We start from the raw sequence: 26,979 nt of genomic DNA, 5'->3' as shown, positions 1-26,979 counted from the left end.
TTGGTCTGACTGCGTATAATTCTGCCCACAGTAGCCAGCTGCATGATATACCATTTAAATGTAGTTTTTATTGATGATATTTTCCAGATCAGCCTTCCCCTCTCCTCCCTGAGGAGGAATGAGAAAGCAGCGTGGCATTTTATCAGCTTTGTATGGGGTTCTCTTTTAACTATTTGGCTGCTGTCTGGCTATAGAGCTTTGACCAAGGAAGAGGGGAAGGCTGCTTTATTAAGGCTGTTATTAATATATATTTCACTTGGCTTGCCCTGTGATATCAAACCACCGGAGGACAGCTCCAGAAGTTACACTGAGGAGATTTTTAAATTAACTCCCAAAACAGTAATCACTGTAGTTAATTTGGGAAGTTAGTTAATTATACTTCTATTGTTCATGAGAATTTAAAATATATTTAATGAGCTTTTCAAGTTGTAATGGCATTATCTACTAACAGCAAATAGTGGGACCTGCTGCAGCAAAATGTTGCAGTTTATTCTTATCTCCTAACTCCTAAGTCAGGGAGAGCCAAACTTATGTCGTCCAAGGTCTGGTAACCTCTAGGATATGGAGATTCCATCAATCTCTTGTCGCTTAAAAAGAAAGACGAAAAACACAGATCAAAGTAAAGCTCCTTCCCTTCACCAAACACTCTATTAAAACAGGCCATAATTTTGCACCCTTCCTCACTCGCTCCACTGTTATTCATAACATGTAGATGTTCCAGGAGCAGAAGAAGTTTCTGGAGCTCCAAAGCATACCAAGAGAGTTGAGGCGCCCAGCTCCCATTTGGGTCTAATGCTTTAATCCACTTTCAAGATCTCCAATTGAATCTCATCAGCTGGACTGCACTACTTTCTTACACACAAAGAAAGTGTTTTTAGAAGCAAACAGGGAGAGGGGGCATATGAAACAGCAGCCCAGGCTACCTGCCTAGAATCAGTATTGCTGAGGTGGTGTCCCAGCTGAAAGGGATATTTTACAGAGACTCCAAAAGGTACAACTGTGACCCGTAAAACCTACCTAAAGTTTTGGGTTGGAGCCAGTTGGCGGGAGCTTTGCAAAGGGCGCACACTCCATTAGTCGTTAAGCTGCCCCAGCGTGCCTCTGGAGTCCTGCATCTCTGCCCTGCCTACAGCACTTGGAGGAATTTCATGGCTGACGAGGGATGGAGTGCCTGGTGCACGAGGGGAGTTGACTGCACAGAATGACGCAAATAAAAGGCAGCGGCTTCGCATGCAGCCTGCCGACCATGAAAACTTATACATTTAATAAATAAAGTGAATCAAACTTGGGGAAGAGCCGTGGCTCAGTGGTAGAGCACATGCTTTTCATTCAGAAGGTCGCAGGTTCAATCCCTGACATCTCCAGGTGGGGCCAGAATCTACCTATCTGGAATTCTGGAGAACCACTGCCAGTCAGAGCAGACAGTACTGAGCTAGATGGACAAATGGTCTGACTCAGTATAAGGAGCTTCCTATGTAGCCTCTTAAAACTAAATGTGGTAGGATATGCCACAGAAAAAACATGAACAGAGAAATAAGCATGGCATTGAAATAAACTTTGTTTTGAATAGTTCTGCATGGGCCACTTTGCACATTCATTCTAATAAATACTGTTTGCTACAAGCACCTCTCCTAATACTGCCCCCTGCCCATCAAAATTTAGGGCATGAACCTGCCAAAGATACGCTGATTAGATTTCAGTCCAAGTATTATGAGCACACCTGGAGCTCAAGCAGCCTCCCCTCCCACTGATCATTAGTCACCTGCAGCATTTTCATACTCAGGTGGGGAATGCATTTAGTTTGAATTTTGAACTGCAGTTAAAACAGCAACCACAAAGTTGCTTTGGAAGTGGGGGACTAGCCAATATAGTAGCAATGATGTCACTGGAGGACATCTGAAAATCTATCTTCAAACGGTGACTTTGATACCACAAGAAACATCCTGGTGTTGAGCACACAAAACATCTCCTATTTAGCTCAGGTGTAATGCAGCCAAGATTTCTGCAGGCACTTAGTGATAGTGATAGGTAGATGCAATATGAACCTGCAAATATGCAAACGCTCCCATTTAGGGATGAGAGAGAAGTCTAGTTCTGTTCACATTTAAAAGAAAACCAGCTAAACCCAGACTTTCTAAAGCAAGAAACTGAAACATAGCCTTCTTTCAAAAATCACTTTTCAAAATTTTGCAGTGCAGTTCTCCAGCCAAGTAATGTGTACAAAAATGCACATGCTGTGGCAAAGTGTGTATAAATGCATATATTGGTGAAAATATCAGACAAAAATGTGTTTACTAGGAGAATTACACACCAAAATTTTGATGAGTTTTCATTAGGACTTTTTAGAAAAATGCAAACTGATCTGGCCATCTAGGAAAATGAAGTTACCGGAAAAATTAGAAACAGGAACCAAAACTGACAGATTTGCCCATCCCTACCCCCATGACCCATTTCCCAGCCTGGTTGTACAATTTTGCATTACCTTCCCTTTTAAGCTGGTGGGGTCCTCTGGCCAGAGAGTTCCAGCCTTTCATTTAGAATTCAAACCCCCAGTTAGCTATGCTCCGATTTGAAAATTAAAGGTTTAGCTCTGAAAAAGGGAATACTTCCACACGTTGTGAGAGGAGCTCGTTGTTTGGTGTAAATAATACCCATATGAACAGAAGCTTTGTTTCAGCAAGTAAAGTGCACACCATTTGGTTATTAGAAACTGCCAGGTTGGGTATAAGTTTGCGTCATGACAGGCACTCAGAAGCCTGTGCACAATGAATGTTCAGATTTTTCATACAGATTGCACAGTGATTCTGGGCTCATCCATATTTCCATTTGCCCCATGATTTCTAGTCCAATAAGATTTTCCTTTGTCTCGACACTTTCTCTGGGGAAACCTGCTGTTTACTACTGAATTGGAATGAACGTCAATTGGGTTTTCTGTGGGCTGATGTTCATTGTGATTCAGCAGTGAACTGTGGGTGTTCCCGGGGGAAGTGGCAGTAGGAAAGAAAAACCTCTAGACTCTTGCCTAGAAATCATGGGGCAAACGGAAATGTGGATGAGCTTTATTTAAGGATTTATAAGCTACTTCCCAACAAATGCTTCTAAAATATGCTGTAAGCTGCCCAGAGTGGCTGGGGAAATCCAGCCAGGTGGGCTACCTATAAATAATAAAATTAGTAGTAGTAATAGTAGTACTGTAGTAGTAAGAATATCAACAACACAACGTACTGTATTTCGAGCACATTTGCAAACTGGAAAAGCAACTGTGGGTGCTGCTACACACAAACCACAAGCAAGCACACACTACCATCCTAGTCACTTATTTCAAGTGTAATTTCAGTCATGGGGAGAGACAAGGGAGGGGGCTGTGTAGGCCGGTGGGTGCCAAGTTGCTGGCCCCTGGACTAAGTTCCTGTTCCAATTAAGCCACTTCCACCCTACAGAGGAGGTGGGGTTGTGGCTTCACGGCTCCACCCTGCACAATTGGGATTCCAGGCCCTGGCCATCCAATCGGCTGGCTATGGGTGTGTGGCCTGCCCTATTTAAGGCAGGAGGCAGCCGGGGATCTCCCTCTTTGCCGCATGCCAGCTGTTCCAGTTTTTCCCACCTTCCCGCCCTATAAGGTTTTCATTCCTTGCCCTTGCTATGGACCTTGGTTGGTCGCCATTGAGGGCCCTGGTAGGAATTTTTCCACTAGGCAAATTGGCACCAGCCACTTGGTTTTCGCCTACCTCCTGGCAAATCATCACAACTTTCTTGGTATTGGCGGTTAGGCATTGGTATTGTTTTGTAGATGGAAGAGGGGAGGTAGTGCCATCACCTGCCCCACATATTGAAGGGTGGTCCGATAAACGATTCTGGGAGGTGTGGCCCTGTCCGAAGCCTGGGGAGGTGAAGGCCTAATGCACACCCGCAATCGGTGACCCCAGGGGAGTTCCTAGTTGATGTGCATCAGCAGGACTCCCCCTACTGGTGGTTAATGGAATTCAAGCAGACTGGCTGAAGTCGGATATAGTTGGTTAGGACCAATGCCTAAGCCAATACCGCTCATCACCTGTAACCAATAAAGTTGTGGCCTTATTTAGCCCATTAACCTTAATAATTGTGTCATGTGTCTTTATTTCCGCTGAGGGAACGGGAACTCGCCACGCAATAAGGCCCTTAGTGGACAAAAGTGACTCTTGGAACTCTTCTTTTGTAAGAAAACAAAGCTTGAATCATATGTACTATCAATGAAATGAACTCAATTCAAATTCCACTGGTGATGCTAGTGCTAAGTAAAGCCCATCAAAGGGCCTTGCATTACTTGGGATGTAGCGCCAAATAGCATTTTTATTCTTTCTTTCTTTCCCACCCATCACCCTAGGGTCCCGGTGCAGTCCTTCACAGACTATAGTATTTTAGAGAGCAAATTGTTCCAGCGTTCCCCCAGATTAACATTTGCACATGGAAAGTTAGCATGTCATGAAAGTTTGGTTAAAACCCTGATATATAGCTTTCCATCTGCTGGGAGGTAGAGATTTGTTTTTGTTAAGCACCTGAACCCTAAAATGGGCATTCCCTCAATAGCAGTTTTACATGATCAGAAAACATCGAATTAGGAGTTATTCCAATACATGAGAATTAGCCCTTGGCTCTTTCACCCCCTAAACATTTGTCCATTTTCTCTTTCTTAAGGCACAATTTTTGTTACTTGAGTTCCTTCTATGAACTAAAGCAGTTTAAAGTTAACCGTTAACTTCAAAATGTACTGCCACTTATAAAACACCTTCGCCCCCTCCCTCCCCGCAACATATCCCCTCTCCAAACATATATATAGCCAATATCGATCTATATATATTTTTCAGAGTTATATATACCAGTCCAGCTCCCTAGCACTAGATAGGTACCTTTGGGAACACAGAGTCTTGCTTACATTTATAGCACCGTACAGACTTGATAAGGCATTGGAAAGGCAGGATAGAGGCCCATATAGTAATTGTGTTGTTGTTGTTTTTTAAAAAAAGCATTGCTTTGGATTTCTTAAGAATGATAAATGTTTTTGAATTTGAAAGAGATGTGGCTTCTTAAGTTAACGTTAAGTATTCATTACGTTTGATCAGGCCACTTTGCTCTGTGTAATGCAAACTTTCCCTGAAATCAATGCATAATATGTTGACCCGTGAGCAAATAAATAAATAAATCGGGAGCTGTTTTAAGAGAGTTCCTTGGTTCTCCAAAGGAGATCAGGTGTCACACATTGCAAAAGTTGCCATGACAATCACCCATTTAATACAAAACAACAGACAGTGGTGTGCCAGCCCCACAATTTTAATAGCTTCTCTCAAGGAATCATATAACTGAAGTATAATCCCTCTTGAACACACTCTCTGTCTTTTACTTTCTTTTCAAGCATTTGGTCTAATGAGTCAACTGAATTACTCCATTTCCTCATTTTGGGCAGTGGAAGGAAATATGAGCTGTACATTTTGTTTTATATTTATCAAGTACATCAACTGGGAGAAGAACTGCCTCTTTGTAGACAGATAAATATGGGCCCCAGAAGCCAACTGTTCCAATTTTGACCAAATGCCCAAGGGGCGGGGAGAAGCACCATCATACCTTGGATCAAGAATCTTCCTTTCCAGAGAGCAAAATGTTCTTGCTGGCTTGTTAATCAGTCACTGTAACTATTTTGCTTTAAAAGAATTGTCACTGTGATGAAGGGTCTGGTCCACTAATGCTTATGCCATAATAAATCTGAGTTGCCACAAAGTTCTTTGTCATTTTCCTAAAAACAGTGTATTTCCCAGTAGCTAGCTGTGGGACTTAACTAGAGAAAAGAATAATCTGGCATACATCACCAGCCTCCTGCATGCTTTCCTCTACCCAGGATTAGTTCCTTCCCTTGCATGCTGCTGCTTTTAAAGATTTCCTCTTCCTGTGGATAGATTTGACCATGCAGTGACACACTTTCTGTGTGACACGACTCCAAGCCCACTCTTCTTGCCTTGCTTCCTGGCTCTGCCACATTTTGGTAAGAGCTGTAGCTCAAGGATAGCATGCATACTGTAATTTGCATGCTGAAGGCCCTTGATTCAATCCCTGGTATCTTCAGATAAGCCTGGGAATGCCCCCGTCTGAAACCCTGGAGAACTGATTACCAGTCAATGTAGACAATACTGAACTAGATGAACAAATTGGTTGGACTAAGGCAGCTTTCTATGTTCCTTCAGCTCCACTATTGCTGCTGCCTCCTCCTTTTTGCCTAAGCTGCTCCAATTTCATTCCTGGAATTGACATTGGCTTGGTTTCTCCACTAGAGATACTTTGCATTCCCTCTAATTAAGCACCTTGGCTTGGACTCTAGCATTGCCTCATTCCCCAGAGACCTTGATTCTGCAAGGAGGCAATGAGTCACTCCAAAGCATGACAACAGTTGATATTGGGGGTTCCTCCTTTCTCTGTGGAATGGACACAGCCAGAGAAACTGCATTAGATATCCTGCAGTTGAACATGGGGGGAAGGAGTTCCTGAATTGTGGTCTGCAAACCAACAGGGGTCCACGAGCTACATTCACATGATCTGCAGTGTGTGTGTGAATTTGTAGCTGAAGACAGGAGGTGGCACACCCATCATACTAATCATTCAGATTGAAACTTTTTGTATTTTTGTTGCTTCTTTTGTTTCTTGTGTTTTATAGCAATGGAATTTGAATTCTATGGAAATCTGATTGTAATAGAATATATAACAACTAATTTTATATATAGTATTTCATTGTGTGACAATTTGAATTTCATAGATTTCAAATTGTAACACAGTACAATAAAATACAACATAAAAAATAAAAGCAGCAATAAAGATGCAAGTAAAAATCATAAAGCAGCTAGCACAGTGCATTAGAGTTGTTACAAGTGGAAATATGTGATCTGCCAAGACCTGCAATTTCCAAGTCATCAATGGATTGGGGGGGTCAGAACTGCTAACAGGGCATTGGGCAGGTGTTGGGGTCTACTTCAGATTTTTACTAGAACTCCAAAGCCCACCATCTAGAAACCCTTGCCAATCTACTGCAAATGATACGACAATTTACCAGCTGATGGGAATTTACCTTCTGCCAACCCTCAACAACTTTGTGCCCATTCCCCTGTAGGTTATTATCTGGCCCACTTGCTTGAGTGATCTAGAAATTCATTGCTCCAGAAGTGCTTTACGAACTGCAGCTGGTCTCTCCAGGACTGTGCTGGTTGGCAAGTCCTGTCTTTTGATTGGCCAAGGCATCTCCCAACCTCTCTGTTCTAACCATATCCTATACATCTACAGCTTCCTGACACTGGAATTCCTTTCATGAATGAGTACCCCTATGAAAACATATCACACTTCTGATAGATGACATCATTAATGCCCTCCCCAGCCTACTGCATGTACAAACTTATTTTGCACGTTTTGAAGACATTATATTCATAGATGAATCTTTCTTGACGGGCAATGTATGTGCAATAGTATTAATTGAATTTCCCTTCCAATGGCATTGTGAAGGATGAAGTATCATTTTCCAGCAGTAGTTGGATCCACAGCAGCTTAAATAAATCTGGCATTATTAATGAATACATTTTGGTTGTGTCAGCATTTTTGACTTGTATATGTTTCAAAAAGGCTTCCCCTTTTTCCCCTTCCAAAGAAAGAAAAGAAGGGAATCATCCAAAGCCCAAATATCTGTCAAAATAGTTAAGCTTGTTATATCCCTAGCCACCCTCAGGACGCACACATAAATCAGGTTTTTTTGTCAGGCTGATTATCTCCGCGCATGTAAAGATTTTGAAATACATAAATTAATGTCTTACCCCAAGAGGAGGGATTTTGCTTTTAAGTAGATGTGGCTTAAGAGGATGTCTAACATTTAGAGGCTGATAAATGCCTCTTCAACTATCTGCCACTGAAGAGTGTTGGCTTCTCCTACTGTAGTACTTTTTCTTTTCCTTTTTTAAGGCACACGCAAAAATTGTTTTAGCTCCTTGAGACGAGGTTCACATCAGATGGAAAAGACCACACTCTTCTCAGCAAGGGGAGGCATAATGAAGTCATCCACAGATTATTCATTAACGGAGCATTCCAAACTCCCAATCTGCCCTGCTGGGGCAAATGGAGGGAGGGGACAGAAGTGTCCCTCCACCCAGCAACAGAGAGAAGCTCCACCATCAGAAAAGAAGCACCTCAGTCTGCCCAAATGGCAAATGGATGGAATATTACCAGTGGTAATAATTGATTTTTTTATTTATTTCGACTGCAGCAGAACACATTGTCCAGTAGCATCTTAGAGACCAACTAAGTTTGTTCTGGGTATAAGCTTTCGTGTGCATGCAGCTTTGAAATTACGTGACTTTCATAATTTATATGATTAATGACATAAGTTATGTTGTTATTATATTATTCCAGCCCATTCATTTCAATGAAAAAGAAACACAATGTAAACGGGGATGGGCAGGTGTAATCATGTATCATTTGCAGGCTGAAAGCAACAGAAGCAATGAATACCAATAATATTTACTGAATTGATTTCTGTTCTAGGCATGGGACAAATTAAGCAAGCATCACCATGGAGAGTGTCTCATCCAAGAATCTTCCAAAACCTGTCCCTGGCTATAATGCATTTTAACAAAGGTTTCGCAGACCAGTATAATATGGCTTATTCATGTATGTATCGTGTACAGAGCACAGCTTTAAACACAGTTACGTCTAAGGAGGAATAGCAGCCTATGTTGGAAGCTGTTCATGCATGCAAATTTGATTTTATTATTTATTACACTTATGAATTGCCCTTCCTCCAGAAGGTGCTCAGGGTGATGCACAGCAAAGATAAAACAATAAAATACAGTGGTACCTCAGGTTAAGAACTTAATTCGTTCTGGAGGTCTGTTCTTAACCTGAAGCACCACTTTAGCTAATGGGGCCTCCTGCTGCTGCCGCACCGCTGGAGCACGATTTTTGTTCTCATCCTGAAGCAAAGTTCTTAACCCGATGTAACATTTCTGGGTTAGCGGAGTCTGTAACCTGAAGTGTATGTAACCTGAAACGTGTGTAACCCGAGGTACCACTGTATATCCATAAAGATACATAATTGCTCACTGCTGTTAGGTATTAGACAACACAGTATCAAACCGTAGAGTTGGATAGACAGAAACAAACAAGGAGGACAGACATCACTCCAGGGGGAGGGCCTTCCATAGCCAGTTTGTCTACTGGCATTGGAGGCGGCAGCTCTGCAGCAACTTGGACTCTGACCCACTCAGAGCTTTAAAAACCATGTTTGACTCGTGAATTTTCAAGGGGAAAGCTACAGGCAAGATCACTCCATCGCATACCTTTTTGTCAATAAGGCAAGAGTCAGAGCAGTTTGCAAAATGCAACTCTGAATCAGTTATGCTTGAATGCAGAAAGTGGAAAATGGGAATGCCTGTGTCGAAAACTTTATATCCCACGCAACAACAAAATACCAGGAAGCTCAAGCCATCCAGGTTCCAATGCCAACAAAAAATGTCCTGTTTGGTTGTGGCCAAAATGAACATTCACATTGAACCAACATAAATAGTGGTATATTAGCAGCCCAGGTAATGGTAGGTAAAGAGGAAGAAATAAAATAACTCTTAAAAATGTAAATATAGGAAAAGTAATTGAGTTAATATCCTGCTGCTAAGAATTGCATAGACCCCTTTATACTCATATGCTCCCATCTGCACTTTAACACTAGTTAGAGCAGTGTTTCCCAACCTTGGGCCTCCAGCTGTTTTTGAACTACAATTCCCATCATCCCTGACCACTGGTCTTGCTAGCTAGGGATGATGGGAGTTGTAGTCCAAAAACAGCTGGAGGCCCAAGGTTGGGAAACACTGAGTTAGAGGTACCCTTTGCAATGATAAACCAATGAGTAAGCAATGTATTGGCCCACTGCTGTGCCTTGGAGAAGGTTCTGCACTTATAAAAACCACCGGTCACATCCTTTTCCAGTCTCTGCAATGAAGATTTTCGAAATAAAAAATACCCTGTATATTGTGTATAAATATTCTGAACACCCGGGGGGGGGGGGTTGATTGACTTACACCATCAGTTCTGAGCACACTACAAAGTGTTATACATCCAAGGTTTCAGTTGGCTGAAAACAGGAAACTGCAGAATGAGTCAAAGCCCAAGAGAAATATGCAAATATGAATGGATAAACAGACAACACAGTGTCAGCAACCAATGAAAAATGTTGAGATACTTAAGAAAGAGTATCTGGTGCTCACATGTGGCCACGCTTGAATCCTCTGCTGACGGAAATCAAAGACAACACTCACAAAAAAATGTCTGGCACAATATCAGAACTATAAGGCTACACAGATTCTGCGTGCCAGTGACAAGAGTGTGTAGAGTTATGCTGGAAGCTCAACCTGGAGTTAGAGATTCTGCACAAGAACCATTGGCATGAGTGGGACCTGCAGCTGGCTGGGGTTGATAGGAGTTGTAGTCCTAAAACATCAAAGGCTCTTGAGGCACCTTGAAAACTAACCAGTTTATTATGGCATAAGAACTGGACTCCACTCCATACAAAATTTATGCAAAAATGAATTTGTTAATCTTCAAGGTTCCAAAACACCTTTTGCTGTTTTTGCTACAACAACTTTTACGCAACTTCCCAGATGGAATCTTTTGACAGCCTAAACATCATCGGTAATAATATATAGTCATTTCTCTTACATGTCCAAAGGGATCCAGGTGGTTGTTGGTGAGCTTTAGCTTCTGAAATGACACCAGCTGGCGCATCCAGTGGGCTCCTGTGGCAGGTGAATCTGGGTGGACATACAATCGCCCAGGCATCGCAGGCTCAGCCTTACCTGCCACCATCCTGCGAGGGGAGCAAACGCAGAAAGGTTAATTTTATGGTGTTCATTTGTATATTTAATTCAGTACGATATGTTTTGCCCAACGTCTCCAGCCATTCAAGGACAGCTACAAAATCATAACCATAAAAGGTTTCTAAATGAATGAAGAAGAACAGAGCAGAAATCTGATGGATTGTGAAGTAAATACAGCAGATAAAAGACAAAAAAACCACTTTGTTTTTCAACTACCAAACACCAGCCATGAAATGCGAGCCTTGTATTTTTATTGTATGCTTTATTTTTAGAGAGAGCAACATCAACAAATTTAACCTAAAGATTTTTAAACAGCCTTGCGGGTAGTATGAAAAGGTCTCTGCTCTTTGCTTCCATAGTTCACTCAACTGATATTCTGAACTGGATTTCTTTACTTTAAATTTACCATCCTTCAGATAAGTCCAAGGATGGTTTGCAGACACACACACACATTCACGGTGGTATTCAACAAAGTTTTTCTCAGACATATTGAAATTAATGGACCCAATTTAGATATGTTCATTAATTTAAATGAGTCTACCCTGAGTGAAACTTTGTTGAATACCCCCAGTGCTTTTTGAAAGCTTGACAAGCTTTGCGTACAAGGTGGGAGGTGGAATTGTGAGATTTGATGGAGACCATCACTGTGTTTTTCCATTTTTACTTCACGACTTCCGGAGCTCTGCTTTGGCACTGGAAATTATATTCCAGAGCTGGACCTCAGATGAAGCCCTGAGCACGTTCGCCTTTCCATCTGCCATCTCTTAGGCTTCCTTAGTACTGTTGATCTGGTCCAGTGAAATAGACTGTACTCCCACAATTCATTTGGGGAGCAAGAGTTCCAGCTTGGTTGAAAACCCAGGTTGCTACAAAAGACTTTCCCTCCCTTTCACTGCCCTAATTTTCTCACTAAACCAACAAGATGAGCATTCACTGTCTGCCACCAGCTATAGCTCAGTGGTAGAGCATATCCCTGGCATTTTGAGGTACGGTTGAGGAAGTACCTCCTACCCAAAATGCCTGGAGAGCTACTGCCAGCCAGTGTAGGCAATAATGAGGTAGAATGACCAATGGTCTAATGCAGTATAAGACAGTTTCCTATGTTGCTATTTAAATCAGCCCTTAATTCAAAACCTTGACAAATGAGATCTTTATTTTTAGAGGAAGCACCTGCTTTGCATACAGAAGGGCCTGGGTTCAATCCACAGTGTCTCTACGTAGAATTGGGAAAGACTATTCACTGTCCTAGCAGTTGCAACCCACTGTTCACAGTAAGAAGCAATGGCTACAAACACACACACCTCTTGGGTCAAAGGAAGTGTTCATTGAGCACCTTCCCAATACCAAGGAGACTGTGGAAGGAGAATGTGGGTTAAGAATTAAACACTCAGAGCTCCCACAATTAAGGGATGTAGCCTGGAGATATACATCTCATGCACACCCCTCACCTTCCTTCATATCCTCTCTCAAAACTTTATGGTGACGTCCTTGACATAACTTCTTAATCCTTATTCCAAATTGTAACCCCACCTGAAACAAAAACTGTCACTCCCACTTTCTCCCATTTGTCATTTAGCTCTTCCATCTGTTGTTTTTCCTCACTGTCAACACTGAGATTGTAAGGACAGGGAGCTTGGGTCACATCCACACCAATACATTTAAGGCACAGGGCTTTCCTCCAAAGAATCCCCACAGAGCTGCAATTCCCAGCACCCTTAGCAAACCTACAGTTCCCAGGATTCATTTGGAGAAAGACATGTGGTTTAAATTGTATGTTGTAGACGTAACTTTTTTTAACCTTTGAAAGTGCAAAATCCTAAGTACACCGATGAATAATCGGTGAATAGCACCTACTTGATGATTATAAACATTTTTGCACGCGACCAAGTCTGCAAGCCTCAGGAATAAGCAGCTACCGTTGTTTGCGAGTTGCTCACAGTATCTGGGATATCTGAAGCAGCTTCCCAATCAGTGTTATTGAACCGAAAGCAGTCCTTGTTTACACAGGCAGGGCATCCCTGAGCATTTAAACCAACATACTTTTGCTTGCTCCGCTTAAAAACCACTTATTTAGAAATATATATAAATACCCCTATTTCATTTTTAAAAAATCAAAAGTTTACAGCAAACGTTTATAAAACCATACAATAAAAGCCATATAAAAAGTTAAAATCAGACATCTATTAGCAATTGTGGGAAGAGATAGTCTTAATTGCGTGCATAGGCATGGCAGAATAGAAAGTTTTCAGTGGGTGTGTAAAGTTTGGCACAGAACAACACATAACGCATTAATGGTGTCCAGGATACAGCCACAATGCTCTAATTCAAAGCATAAGGAGCAGTGTTTTTATGTTTCCAATACTTGCTCCATATATAGGGGAAGTCTGCCTCAAACCTGCCACCATCTGCAAAGCCAAGTAGAGGTTTTGCAGGTTACAAGTTACCAAAAATGAGAGTGTGGAGCTGCTTTGGGATGAAGAGGTAAGTAAAGATTGCTTTGCCAAATACATTTCCTGCTCTTCCTGTTACAAGCGACACCACCAAAACTGAACTACCATCCGGATGAGGCCGCAACTCTAGATCTGCTGGGGTGATTTTAATTGTGTCATTTCAAAACGTACCATTTGTTGTCGCAGAATTTGTACCGGTGATCGTCTGCAGGAACAATATCAATCAACAAGATGTACTTGGTCTTGGGGTTCATCCCAGTGACTTTCACTTTGTAACTTGGAAACATCCTCCTTACAGAAAGGACACAAAGCAAACAAACAAAAATAGGCATTAGGTCAGAAGGCAGGGGCCAAATTGAGAAGCAAACAAGCATACCCTATAAGGCTACTCCAGGCAGTGCTGAGGAATGCATACATATTTTCTCTCTCTCTCTCTCTCTCTCTCTCTCTCTCTCTCTCTCTCTCTCTCTCTCTCTGTGTGTGTGTGTGTGTGTGTGAATCATAATCCCTAGATTCCCAATTTTAACACCCCCCACAAAAAAGAGTAAGTTTCTGGCATTTGTAGAACCTGAGATACAAGGCAAAATGCACAGGCAGTATTCTTTTCATTTTGCCTATGTGAGAAACTAGCCTGCTCCCCACACCCCTTCAGTGTTTTATTTTGCACCCAACAATAAATTTTCCTGCAACCAGTCTAAGAGAATTTATTCACAATCAATCAACTGGCTGGTTTATGTTGCTGTTTGGTACAGGACAGCAAGATGACACCTGGTTAATGTGCACAGAGTACCCACAGCCAGCCAAGCTATTTTGGCACCTGAGACAGAATTTTCTCTGGGAGTAAAAATACAATAATAAAGTGAGCAACTAACAATTTGCTGTCATCTTATGAAACTCCCAAATCATTAGCCTGAGGCAGCTATTCCACTCTGCCTAGAGGCAGTACCGGCCCTCGTTATATAAAAGCTGCGTACTGTTATTACATAGTGCTTTGCAGTCATATATATCTCTTCAATAATTTCCCATGAAGCACTCTAGGAGCATTTTGAAAACATTTCTATGCAAGATTCAGAGACTTGGGGAAATGTGGTGTTATCAAATAAACCTTTACCCACCCCCGCCAAGCGCTCCCTAAACCAGAAACTGGTTGAAAGAAACGGTGTAAAATTCTCCCTCAACATATCCCTTTTCTCTCTGTTATCCACCTAAGAAAAATAAAAATTTCCCTCAGCTTCATCTCAAATTCCTCCTCAAAAAAGATGGCAGTGGGGTACCTGTCACAACACCACTGGGTTTGATAGTCTTATCCTCCTCATAAATAGAGATTTGTACTGTATTAGTAAATGAACAAGAAAGAAAGACAAGTCCTGGTGACAGAAGAACAGTCTCTGTCTGTGGGGTGAACGATCCTTGTCGTCAGAGCAGCCATTTTGTAACCGCTTGGGCAAAAATCCACAAAATGGGTTCCTTTTAGAAGACCTTTGAATCAGCTCTTTCTAACACCCTTGCATAAATTCCAGGTGTTTACCATGTAATTAGTTTGAGCTCAAAAGGGGGCGGTTTACCAAAAAAAAAACAAAAAAAAACCCAGCCATCTTTGATTTCTGTTCATAAGCTGTGCCCTTCTCTTAACCTTGGGACACAGGTAAGCACCTGTATAAATACAGTAGCATATTTCAGTTTGCAAATATACAGACTAATTCACACTTTTTAGAGGGAGATGAGAGAAATGCTACAGAAAGAATCTAATTTTAAAGCCAATGTTTATTTTATTTTTGTTTTGTTTTAAATTAGGCCTTAAAAAAAGCTTATACCCAAAAATGAACAGGGGTTAAAAAGGAAAAAAAAAGTTGGGTATTAGAAGTTTGTACAGTATAATTTTAAACAGCACTGGAAGATTCTACTAGGATATTTATGAGCCCAACTTCTAAAGGGCTCTTTTTTGTCTTTTGCCTACCGAACATTTTCCAAACTGTAGCACATCCAAGCTGCTAAAGGAGCAGAGATCTGATATACTGTAAATGTTAAGTGCTTTTTAATGGCATTTAAAATTAAGCTTTAGCATATGGAATTCATATAGAGTAGACAAGTCAGAGTTTATAATGTTCTTTAGAATAGCCCTCTAAAATAAATAGAGTGCAGTGAAGCCCCTACCATAATATATACAGCCGAAATTCTTTGAAAGGATAACAAATTAGAACTCACATCTGATCTTAGGTGTTGCTTAAGTTGCAACCTACTCTGTAACTGCCTTTGGTAGCATTTGGCTTCACAAATCAAGCTGGGTCAACGAGCCACTGGATCTTGCCAATTTTCTGCACCCTTTTCCAGGAAAAAGCCCTGGGTATGAAGTTTTTTTTTAAAAAAGGAAAAATTCTGGCCGTGCATTGACATTTCATCATGATTATTAGCTGTTGCATTTTTGGTGTCTGCAAGCACCATGCCAGCGACTCGTCAGTTAAATTTTCTTAATGAAAATGTATTTCTCAACCTCTTGGCAACTGCTGGGGCTTTCAATCAAAAGATTGGGCAATACAGTATGTGTGTGTGTTTTATATATTTGTGTGGGAAGAGACACTATGGATCAAAAGCCCTGCCTATCCCACCTCCCCAGTAGGTTGTAGTAATGTAATCATCAAAACTGGATAGAAACTGAATTTGTGAGATGTTTCTCTTTCTTGATTGAAACATACAAAGGAAAGCACAAGCAGAATGAGATAACTGGGCAACTATCTGACCCAATTGTGGTTGGCAACATCCAAAACTTGCACACCCAGGCCTTTGAAGCAGCGGACTATAATAATAGAAGACATTCTCCAGTTTTCTCAGCTAGCAAGTCATATGGTTATCTGGCTTCTTGAATGGCACAGAGACAGTGAATAGAAAAGACAGGGGCAGCTCTACATACCCTCCAACATTTCCCCAACAAAAATAGGGACGTCCCATTCGATAATTATAATTTTACTATTTATACCCCACACATCTTACTGGGTTGCCCCGACCACTCTGGGCAGCTTCCAACATATATAAAAACATTTAAAACATTTTAAAAAACAACACTTCCCTATACAGGATTGCTTTCAGACGGCTCAGGGGTTGGATAACTCCATACCCTCCAACATTTCTCCAACAAAAATAGGGACATCCTAAGGAAAAGTGGGACATTCCAGGATCAAATCAGAAACTGGGCCAGCTTCTCTAAATCAGGGATGTCCCTGGGAAATAGGGACACTTGGAGGGTCTGGCTCTACCTTTAGGCAAATTATGATGGAGGAAGGGCTAGAAACACCCCAGCCCCCAGCCCCATTCCCATATTTCCTGAACAGGGATGAAGAGACTTGGTGGTTGCTAGACTGCCTGGGCCTGCCTTGTTTTGGCCTCGCTGCTTTCTCCCAATGTGCCACAGAGACTGGGATATTGAGAAAGGCCCTGGAGACAGAGTAGCAGCCAGCTCAGGATCCCACAGCCCAGCAGGCATCACTTGTGCATGTCCATCCATTGCTACACTGACACAGCGCATGCTGGGACTGCTGATGCCCCATGGCAGTGAAGCATCAGCATGGAGTGAAGTGAGCAGGTGTCAGACAAAGTAGTGAGTGGGTAGCAGCAAGGAATTAAAGGGAATTATACCAGCTGGATGTACCACAGGGCCTGCTCAGCACCTCCTAACTCAGTCTGCTGAGGAAAATAAGTGAAGGGCCATAGCTCTGTGATAGAGCACCAGCCTTGCATGCAGACTCAATTCCATGGCATCTCCAGGTAGGGCTGGGAGAGAGACTCCCTTCCTGCAATCCTGGAGAGCTGCTGCCAGTCAGTGGTAGACAAGACTGACCTAAATGGACCAATTGTCTGACTTGCTATAAGACAGCTTCCTGTGTAACTGTGATATTTTTATGTTCTAGTACTACTTCTATCAGGTAACTGGGGGGATGCTGTCCTCTTATCAGCATTTGTTTTGGTTCAGGAAGTGTGGATATGGTAAAGGTAAAGGGACCCCTGACAGTTAAGTCCAGTTGCGGACGACTCTGGGGTTGCGGTGCTCATCTCACTTTTCTGGCCAAGGGAGCCAGCATTTGTCTGCAGACAGCTTCCGGGTCATGTGGCCAGCGTGACTAAGCCACAGTTTCACATTAAAAGAAGGATCAAACGAATTTCTCCCCCATTCCGTACAAACCACACTTTGGCCAAAGGAAGGAAAAAGCAGACTGAGCTCATTCAGCAATGACTGGGAAGTTTTGTGGTAGTTGCCCCCTCCCATGTTGACAACACAACTTAAATCTTTCACCCTAGCTTATGAGCAGGGGGGAGAACAGAGCACCTCCAAAAGTTTGCAGGTGAGTTTTCAGTCAGGCTATAGCATTGGCAGCTCCCCCAAAATATATATATATAGATATGTAGATATCTCTCTATATCAGAAACTACACACCTGGGCTTTATGAAGCTAGACTATGTTGAGATGCACATCTTTATTAGTTGGGGAAGGCGACAGCTGTTACACACCAACCCCATGAAATGTCAGCATGGAGAGGAACTGTCACATCCAAAGCTCTCCAGCTGGCCTTGACATTCTAAAGAAGGGAGACAGAAAAACCCACCAGCCCACTAACTATGTTCTCTTCCATCGGTATACAGAGAAATGGGAGTTTTGTAAGCAGAGGAAACAAATAGATTACCAAATCAAATTATTGACTGACTTTCTATGTTGATTTGCTCAGTGGAGAACCCCTGTGAGCTGCAAAGTATTATGGATAAATTCTAGGGCAGAAGAAGGGCTGACTGGTCTTACATGGCCTTTGTTTGGAGGGGGGGTGTTTTTGCACATGAAAACATTATACTAGAAATGGGTAATAAGGACAATGTTCCTCAGAAAAATATGGTGGCCACCTTCCAATATCTGAAGGGCTGTCTGATAGCCACTAACATAGATGGCTTTAAAAGAGGATTTAATGGAGGAGAGGGCTATTGATGTCTACTAGCCATGATGACTATGTTCTGCCTCCATTGTTGATCCAGCAGTCTTTTCTTATTTTCTTAAGACTGTGACTGGGGTTGATGGGAGATGGCATCTAGCAACATCAGGAGAGCTGCAGATTCCCCACCCCTGAGACATCAAATAGAGGACTATCTATTCTACTTTGGAGGAAAAGGCTGCATCAAAGCCACACCACCACTGCTCTTCAAATAGCTCCCAATGACCCTATTGCATGATGTAGATCAACCGTCCCCGACTTGGCACCTCATAGATGTTCTTGGACTACAGCTCCCATCATCCCTGACTGTTGGCCATGCTGGCTGCTGGGAGTTGTAGTCTAACAGCATCTGGAGGACACTGGATTGGAGAAGGTTGCTGTAGACGTTCCTGGACTGTCCTTCTATGCAATCAGATCACTTTGGCAGCCCTGCGTAGAACACGGCACTGCTGGTGGCCAAGTACAAAGAAAATTAAGAAAAAGGCCAGGGCTAAAATAGCTAAGCGATGAAGTGAGAGTGACTTATTAGGTCTGATAATGAAGTGATCCCTCCTCAGTTCAGTTTGTCCTGGGCACATTTGGATAGTCACAAATGGCTTTTAAATTAACTGTTAGAGGAGAAACCACTTAGGGGATTTGTATTTATTTAAAAATCAACCTCTTTTTTTTTTATTCCTTCTAGCAGTCCCACAGTTCCTGGCTGTGTTTGGAGGTTATTGACATAAAGCCAAAAAGTCCATCCAGAGATTGATCAGCCTTTGAATCACATAGTTTATCTGGTAGGGGAGGTAGGAATGTGTGTTAGACTTTTTGGCTAGGGATTTCTGGCTTGTTTTGGACAACATCCCCAACCAGTGAGTCAGCAGCAGTGCCAATGACGGAAGTGGCAGAATCCCTCATCCCAACCAACAGAGACATATACTTGCATTGGCAGAAAGAGCATCAGGACTTAGAAAACAGGTGTGCTTGTATGTGGGAACTGGGCAACAGCCTCTCGGGAAAATTGTGAGCTGGCTTATACCTAGTCAGACCATTGGTCCATCTAGCTCAGAATTGTCTACGCTGGCTGGCAGCATCTCTCCAGGGTTCCAGGCAGGAAGTCTCTCCCAGCCCTGCCTGGAGATACCATGGATTGAATTTGGAAACTTCTGCATGCATAGCAGATGCTCTACCACCAAGTTACCACTTGTCTCCTGAAAATAAAACAAGATTCCTGTCCCTGGAGTTCTGCACTAAGGGTTGCTTTAATACAGGAAGCTGTGATATAGAGAACTGGCCCCATTGGCTCATTTAGCTCAGTGTTGTCTACAATGAGTAGCATCAGCTCTTGAGGGTTCCAGATGGGACCTGGAGATGCCAGGGACTGAACCTGGGACCTTCCGCATGCAAAGCATGTGCTCTCCCACTGATCTATGGGTCTTCGCAGAAAATCCTGAGATCCTTTCAAAGTCGCTTCTTCCAGTGTCCCCACCATAGGAGGTAGGGGTGTTGGAGAATTCCAATGGAAAGGCAAGTAGAATTTGGTGCAGGTAAGGAAATTAGTCAAGCAAATGTGATCAGTATTTGTTCACATCATGGTGATTTTTTAAAACATTGTTTTGACATTTCCTTTACATTGAAATGGTTGTAAGCTACATAAATAGTTATGTATGTTCTTTGTCATACAGCAGATAGTGAAAAGAACAACATAGTATTTGGCAGAAAGCAAACTGCAGTAGAATGGAAACAGGGCTTGTTGTGGCAAACACATGTTGGAACAGAAACCACTGCCTAATTCTATGTTCATCCATCTGTTTAAGCCACTTTTTTGCACTTTATTACAGCTGAAGGACCTCCAGATTCTAAGAAAAAGCAAAGACTAAAGTCCAACCGCTTATGATCGAGAAGACAATTTTTAGCTCAAAAGAGTCAAATAAAGCCCATTATGCTTCACTTCATTTCAGAGTGCCATTTAATATGACCCAAAAGAAACCCAGAATGTTGAAATATTGTTTAGCTAGTGCCGTAGCTACAGGAGGGCTAGCCAGGTTTATTTGCCCCGGGTGAAGCCTCTAGAGGGGTGTCATTGAGACTCCCGGCATGTGTGTGTGTGTGTGTGTGTACACATCAATGCACAGGGGTGTGTGTGGCAAACTGGGTCTTTGACCAAGGTGAAATAAAGCCTAGTTTCGCCCATGGTTTAGCAGTAGCACTCAGCAGGGCAGAACTGGATGGAGGGGGGCATTGTTTACCTGGCTTCTCAGGTGGCTGGGGAAACCCAGCCAGATGGGTGGGGTATAAACTTATTATGATTATGATTCCCAATGCACAGAGATCACTGATGGTAACCCAGGGAAGGAAGGGGAGGGAGGCATAGTTCAGGTGCAATCTGACACTCAACAGTACGCCTGAACTGAGCCGACACCCTTCTGCCTTTCCCCTCCTTGGTTTCCAGCAGCAATATCCATGTTGGAAAACCAAGTGTAACACTGGCCCAATTCACTCCGCCACTTACTACTGTTCTTTAGATCTAGCACCAATGGTGGAATCGTAGAATTGTAGAGTTGGAAGAGACCCTACCAAACCAACCCCCTGCAAAGCAGGAATTCTCATTGCAACATTTTTTTTGGAGGGGGGACGTGGCTGAATGAAGAACTTTCCCAATGCTTTAAGAACAAAGAAATACAAGGAACATGTGCACTCCCATGTTCTAGGGGGGAGCCTACAAACTTAAAGAAACAAAAAGAAGCCGCTTCAAATTGCAGAAGTGGAAAAATTGAAGTTTGATGGGTGAAAAAATTATTTTCATCCATCAAATAACTGGAGAGGATATGGATTCAAAATCTAGCATTTTGTTGGCAACACGACTTTTTGAAATTTTTATTGGAGGGGGGTAGACAGAAGAGACAGAGCCATTTCACCTTATTACACCAAGACCAAAGTCCTATATTCACCAGATAAGTGTGAACTTCTTAAGCTGTTACCTGTAATTCTATAATTGCAGAACATCAGTACTGAGGGCAGAATTCAACATTCTCCCATTTGCATTGAAACAAACAAACAAACCATCAAGTTTCTAGTCCTTACAGCTGGGCTTGAAACAATATGGACAAAATCTGATGCAATCCAGTGGGGTAAGGCTTTCAGTATCTCTTTGTCCCGCGATCCCATTCCCCAACCTTGCAGAAGAAGCAAAGCCTCAGAAATGATGTCTAAAAATTGCTGTAATTTGCATTCTGCAAGCTTTCCTTGGTGGAAAATTTAGGTTGCCTCCTTTTTTTTTATCCCCACTCCCTTTAAAAGCACAGATTATACTAAGCCTTTCGTGTATGAGACAAAGAGTCAGCAGAGGCCTTTTGGAAGAAGAAAAAGAGGCAGATGACCCTACAGAAAATACTTTAGAAAAGATCAAAGCACTTCCCACTAAGGTCCCGTTTTCCCAGGGCATCAAAACCGTCCCATCCCCAATTTCTCTTATCAAGCACGCCACTCTCTGCCATGACGTTCTATATACAAAGTGAGGGCCGTCCTCTTTGAAGTGCTGGATTAGCCTGGGCCAGATCCTTACTCCAGAATAACAAACAAGGCAAGTTCAGCGGGAGTTCTCCTTGCTAGTTCATTTTTCAGCCCCAAATCCACTTTTCACCAAACACAGGAAACCCTGAACCTGTGGCCTTGCGGACAGATCGAAGAGATTTATCTGGTGGCAGTGCCATGGAGGTTATGTGGAAAAGGGGGGGTTTTATATTTGGGTACATGTTTTTATAACAACTCATCTAATTCTTTTTTTAATATTTAGAACATTCTCTCACACATCTCACAGGAAGGACAGTTAACCCCATACCGTTGCATGAGAGATTTAAACAAAGATTTCATTTCCATTACCATAGGAGGGAAACAGAGTTTGGTCGCTTTACAGGCTGGTTTTAGACTCTCCGAGTGCACCACCCGCACCTCAAAATTAACAAAATTCTCCCCCCACCCCCAAAATAAAAACCCATAACAGAGCTAAAATTAGATTCCCATTTTATTCAAATGTAAATCTTGAAAAGGGCCCTATAAATATCACAAAAGTGGGATCGCGGTTAACGACCCTGCTCTGTTTCATAACCGCTTTAATTGCTCCCATAAAAGACAGAGCCAGTCTTCTCCTAGGGGCCAAGGGATGGTCTCTTAAAATCAATAAGCCTTAAAGGATGCTGTTCAGAGAGGACCCAGTTGTCCCACCAGCTTCAGCCCACCAACAGAGCAGGGTGTGTGGAACAGAAACACTGCACCAGAGAACAGCCTCCATCACACACAGCATTTTGATTTATTTTTGCATGCCATTCCTGACTTGCAAAAATCTTGCTCCTGCAATTGTGAGCCTCGCCGCTCCAAGCAGAATAATTTGCGAGCCAGCAAATTCTGGGATGGGCTCACTACTTAGCGGTAGAGCACCTACTTTGCATACAAAAGCTCCTAAAATTCATTCCATGCCATCTCCTGTTTTTTAAAAGGAGCAGCAGCAACACAGTAACTGCGCAAAGCAGATGCTCAACGGCCAAGCTGCAGCCCTTTCCCTAGTGGCGGACCTATGTTTTTGAAGCCCTGAAGCTTGGAATGTTGTGGGGGGCCACTGGCAACCAGCAATGGGTCTAGATAACCCCTGTTGCCTGATTCACATCCAGCTTCATTAACAGAGAGCTTCTTTGCAATGTCATTTTCTGGAGACAATACGTAGAAATAATTAAAACGCTCTTCAGCAGAACAGTCAACTTGCTGCAGTGCTCCACCTTTGCAACACCTGCACCACTGACTCTCAAACATAAGGATTGTCGAAATACATACCACCATGAATTAATGATTTGAGCCATGCAACTCAAATTGCATCTACTGGACACAATTCTTTTAAGCAATGTGGACGAATATTGATTTCGGGCCCCCTCTGGGATTCGGGGCCCTGAATAGCCTTGCCGTGCCCGATGACACTGATCTAGACCAGCGGCCTGATTTTGCCAACAGATGTCTCCGGGAAAGAAGGGCAAAACCAGTCAGAAAGGTGTTTTAAATACAAGTTCATTGTTTAACTTTGATAAGATCAGCACAAGAGAAATTGCCAGCAAATTCTGCTTTTTGGAGCTTGCATCTAATGCATAATTTCCAATTAACTCTTTTTTAAAAAGAAGAAGAAGATAGTATGCATGCCAAAATAAAGTCATAATAAAACTCTGGAACTGGAAAAACACACAGATTTATGCACTGCGATGTTCAAAGCCTTGTATACTTCTACACACCATATTTTATCCACGAAGGAGTCAACCTATTTTATGCAAAGTTCAGGGAACTTGGTTAACATAAACTTCTTTTTGTTTAATCTTTTGATGATTCCCCTTATAATATGAAATAATCGCTCTGACTTTCCCCGCCCCACCTTCTGTAACAAAAACAGTCCAACGTTGAAAAGATAGCGAGTGCATTTTAAAGATGTTTCCACTTTATAAATCACAGGCTCTTGGCAACAACGGCGTGCCCATTTGCAGCGCGGAGGTTGCTCTGCTTTTTCAACATCCCCCCGCAGATCAAGCCTACAAGGGAGTAATGAAGCTAATACATAGACGCTAGCAATAAATTGCTGGTAATTTATAGGGCTGGCCTCGTTCTAATGCATTCAAAGGGGAGGGAAAGAATAATGTTTCCAAAGCCGATTGTAGCTGCTGGGACACAAGTCCTCCCTTGTATCACACCCCCAATCTTTAAAAATCAACCACAATCGCTTCTCTTTTCCACGTCATCAGTTCACCAAACAAGTTGGAGTAGCCCTGATTATCCATATCCAGCATGGACGCTCCTTGGTGTTATTTGAGTGTCCATAGTGAATATGGATAATCAAAGCTTGTGACCACCAGGGGCAAGAATTATCTATTTGGTACCAGGTTGATATATTGCCCCTGGTTGTACGGATATTGGGAGAATCCTGATGAAAATGGAAACAAGAGTGAAAATTGCCAATGTTCACTTATATGTCCCATGTCTGGAATGGAAATGAATCCAGTGAATAGGGTTGACGTTCTCCTGCAGGAATAGCAATGGATTTTCAACCCACCATAGCCCCAGACCACCACACCCCTGCCTCTCCCCCACAAGTTGTCTGGGCTTTCTCCAGTGTTAGTCATACTCAGTCAACCCATTGAGATTAATGGACCCAAGTTAGGTCAGGTCCACTCATTTCAATTGATCTACACTGAGCAGGACTAACATTGAATAGAATCCTCTATCCGCAATTATAGTGGAAAATTTCAAAGAGGTCATTGGCGCAAGGATCCAGAGCTCAGCTAAATAGAACACATGCAGACAAAGGACACACACACACACATTTAAAAGCAACATTTAAAAATGATAGGATTTTAGAAACCTACCTTCCAGCTTTAGTAATGATCATTTCTGTGCCAGCTTCGTGAAATTTCTTCCATAGTTCTTTCTCATGCAGGTACACCTTGATGTTCTCAATGGTCTTCAACAAGAAAATCAAACAAAAAAAGAACAAGTGAGAAAGCCACAAAAATGAAAACTGAGAAAAGTCAAACAAAACACAGCTACTGAGGAAAGTCGGTTAGGCCAGACCAAGCAGTAAAGAGAAGAAACAAAATTGGATTTTGTTGTGAACTAAAGGCCAGGCTACCCGGCTGACTGCTCTGGAATTACTCCCAAATCATGCAGGCTCAGCTGTTCCTTGAGTCTAGAAAAGCCCTGTGCAGGAGCCACACATCAGCTGATCAGTGATGCCTGCAAAGCCCTTTAGGCTGAGCCAGGTCTTAACCCACCCCACACCTGGTTCCTATATGTAAGGGCAGTGGGTGTGGCTTCGCTGAAATAGCCAAATGGGAAGGCCTAGGAGGACTCAATTACACCCACAGACCAGAGGTTCCCCACCCCTGAGGTAGAGGGTGTGGGGCTGTGCATGCCAACCCCAGCTCGACGCATGCAGTCCTACCCACTCCCCCTTTCTGCTCATGGGACAGTTTTAAGTGGCAGCGGGGGGGGTGGGGTTAAGTGCATCAACTCAACGCGAGAAGCGCTCTGGTGTGAAGACAGAGGCTGGAGGATAGGTTTGCACACGTGGCTCCACAGTCATCGTCATAAGTACACAGTAAATGTCCTTGTGTCACATCAAGATGTGACCATCAGACTTTTTCAACCACTGCAAGCTCGTGGCAATGAGAAGATCCCACAGCACCCGATCCCAGTCTGCTGTTTCTACAAGCTTCCCTGCTTACCCCTATGTCTATAATTTCGCCTGCCGTCAGTGCCATTTTAAGCACTGCATACAGAAGTTCCCTGGTTCGGTTCTTATCACCCCCTGTTTTCATTTATAGTTATTTATTTACTTTAAGCATCAGGTAGCAGCTGATGGAACAGACTTCTGAATGAGAGACCCTGGAGAGCTTCTTCCAATCAGGGCAGACAAAACTGAGTTAGATGGACAAAATAGTCTGGCCTGGGGTAAAGGAGGTGTCTGTGGTCCTTTCTAATATTTTTTTAAACAATTCACACCCTTAAGAATATCTCTTGGAATTAAAAGCAAGTGCCTGTACAGTTTGCACATGTTTACTGTGAGGCTTAGTTACCTTTTCAGGTAGGTAGGAAAGCTTGAGGTTGTGAGAATAGAGGCTCAACCTGAGGCCACCTATAGAGTCTACAGCTCACTAACCAAATCTAATCAGCTGACTAGATGGACCAAAGACCAAAAGAAGCCTCTCATTGGTTGACTTCACTGAAATCTGCATTTCCCTCCATTTAATGGCTGGTGACTTATATTTTACTTTAAGATCAATTTTCTTTGACTTTTCATAATCTGCTGGTAATTTGTCTTTGCTTTTCCTCCCCCTCCCTCCCCAAATAATTAGCTATCAATCATCAGAGCAAACAAGAGTTAAAACTGAGCTTCAGGGCTTGAGGCATAATTGTTATTACTTAAATGCATGTTGAATTTATAACACAACTGGTTTGGGTTTTTTTAAAATATAATTTCAGGAGCAAATGCAGGCTCCCTCTCAGTTTCACCTCTCAGCTTTATTATTATACGACTGGTTATAATTCTGATACAGGAAAGTTGTCAACACTTTATAAAAACACACTTACTAAACAGATTTAGCCAATCAGGAGCCAGGGTGGATTTGCAAGGAAATTTACAATCTTTCTCCCCCTTTTGGCAGAAAGGTACACAATTACATTTAATTATTGCATAAAAATGGCAGGATCTATAACTCTTTTTAAAGAAAAAAACAAAACCAACAACCCCAAAAATGTGATTACAATAAATAATTTGGCATATAATACTACTGTGTGGTCAGAACCGTTTTTTTTCTAGCAAGGTTAGCAAACAAACCACATGGTTAAAACCAAACAAAAACAAGGAAGATGGTACAGGTTTTTAAGTCAGGGTTTGCCCCCCCCCCAAAAAAAGTGAATTAAAAATACTCCATTCTTGTAAATCCTGGGAGCCAGTACAGTGTGTTAAGTGTGTCAAACCTGGAGAGGGGAAGGGGGACCTGTGTTCAAATTCCCTCTCAGCCATGCAGCACACTTAGGTGACCATGGACCTTGCCCCCATATATCTCAAACTATAACCTGAATACAGTGGTACCTCTGGTTACGAACTTAATTCATTCCAGAGGTCCATTCTTAGGCTGCAACTGTTCTTATCCTGAGGTGTGCTTTCGCTAATGTGGC

General features: G+C 42.5%; 1 protein-coding gene across 9 annotated transcripts in view; it reads right to left on the bottom strand.

The window, feature by feature from the left end:
* TBX4 (T-box transcription factor 4) overlaps positions 1-26,979 on the bottom strand; it is a 103,568-nt gene that overhangs the window by 18,969 nt on the left and 57,620 nt on the right. For 8 of the 9 annotated variants that reach the window (XM_081890421.1, XM_081890420.1, XM_081890423.1 and 5 more), the window contains 3 exons: positions 24,666-24,760; positions 13,490-13,609; positions 10,711-10,858 (listed from right to left, as the gene is read on the bottom strand). In XM_081890421.1, the coding sequence (XP_081746547.1) occupies positions 10,711-10,858; positions 13,490-13,609; positions 24,666-24,760 (363 nt within the window). Of the gene's footprint in view, positions 1-10,710; positions 10,859-13,489; positions 13,610-14,592; positions 14,742-24,665; positions 24,761-26,979 lie in introns of those variants that run through there. The other variant, XM_081890428.1, reaches the window with a different exon arrangement.

This window comes from Podarcis melisellensis (genome assembly GCF_964234715.1).
Source record: "Podarcis melisellensis genome assembly, chromosome: 15".
Classification (NCBI taxonomy): domain Eukaryota; kingdom Metazoa; phylum Chordata; class Lepidosauria; order Squamata; family Lacertidae; genus Podarcis; species Podarcis melisellensis.
This window is presented reverse-complemented; position numbering and strand designations above follow the sequence as displayed.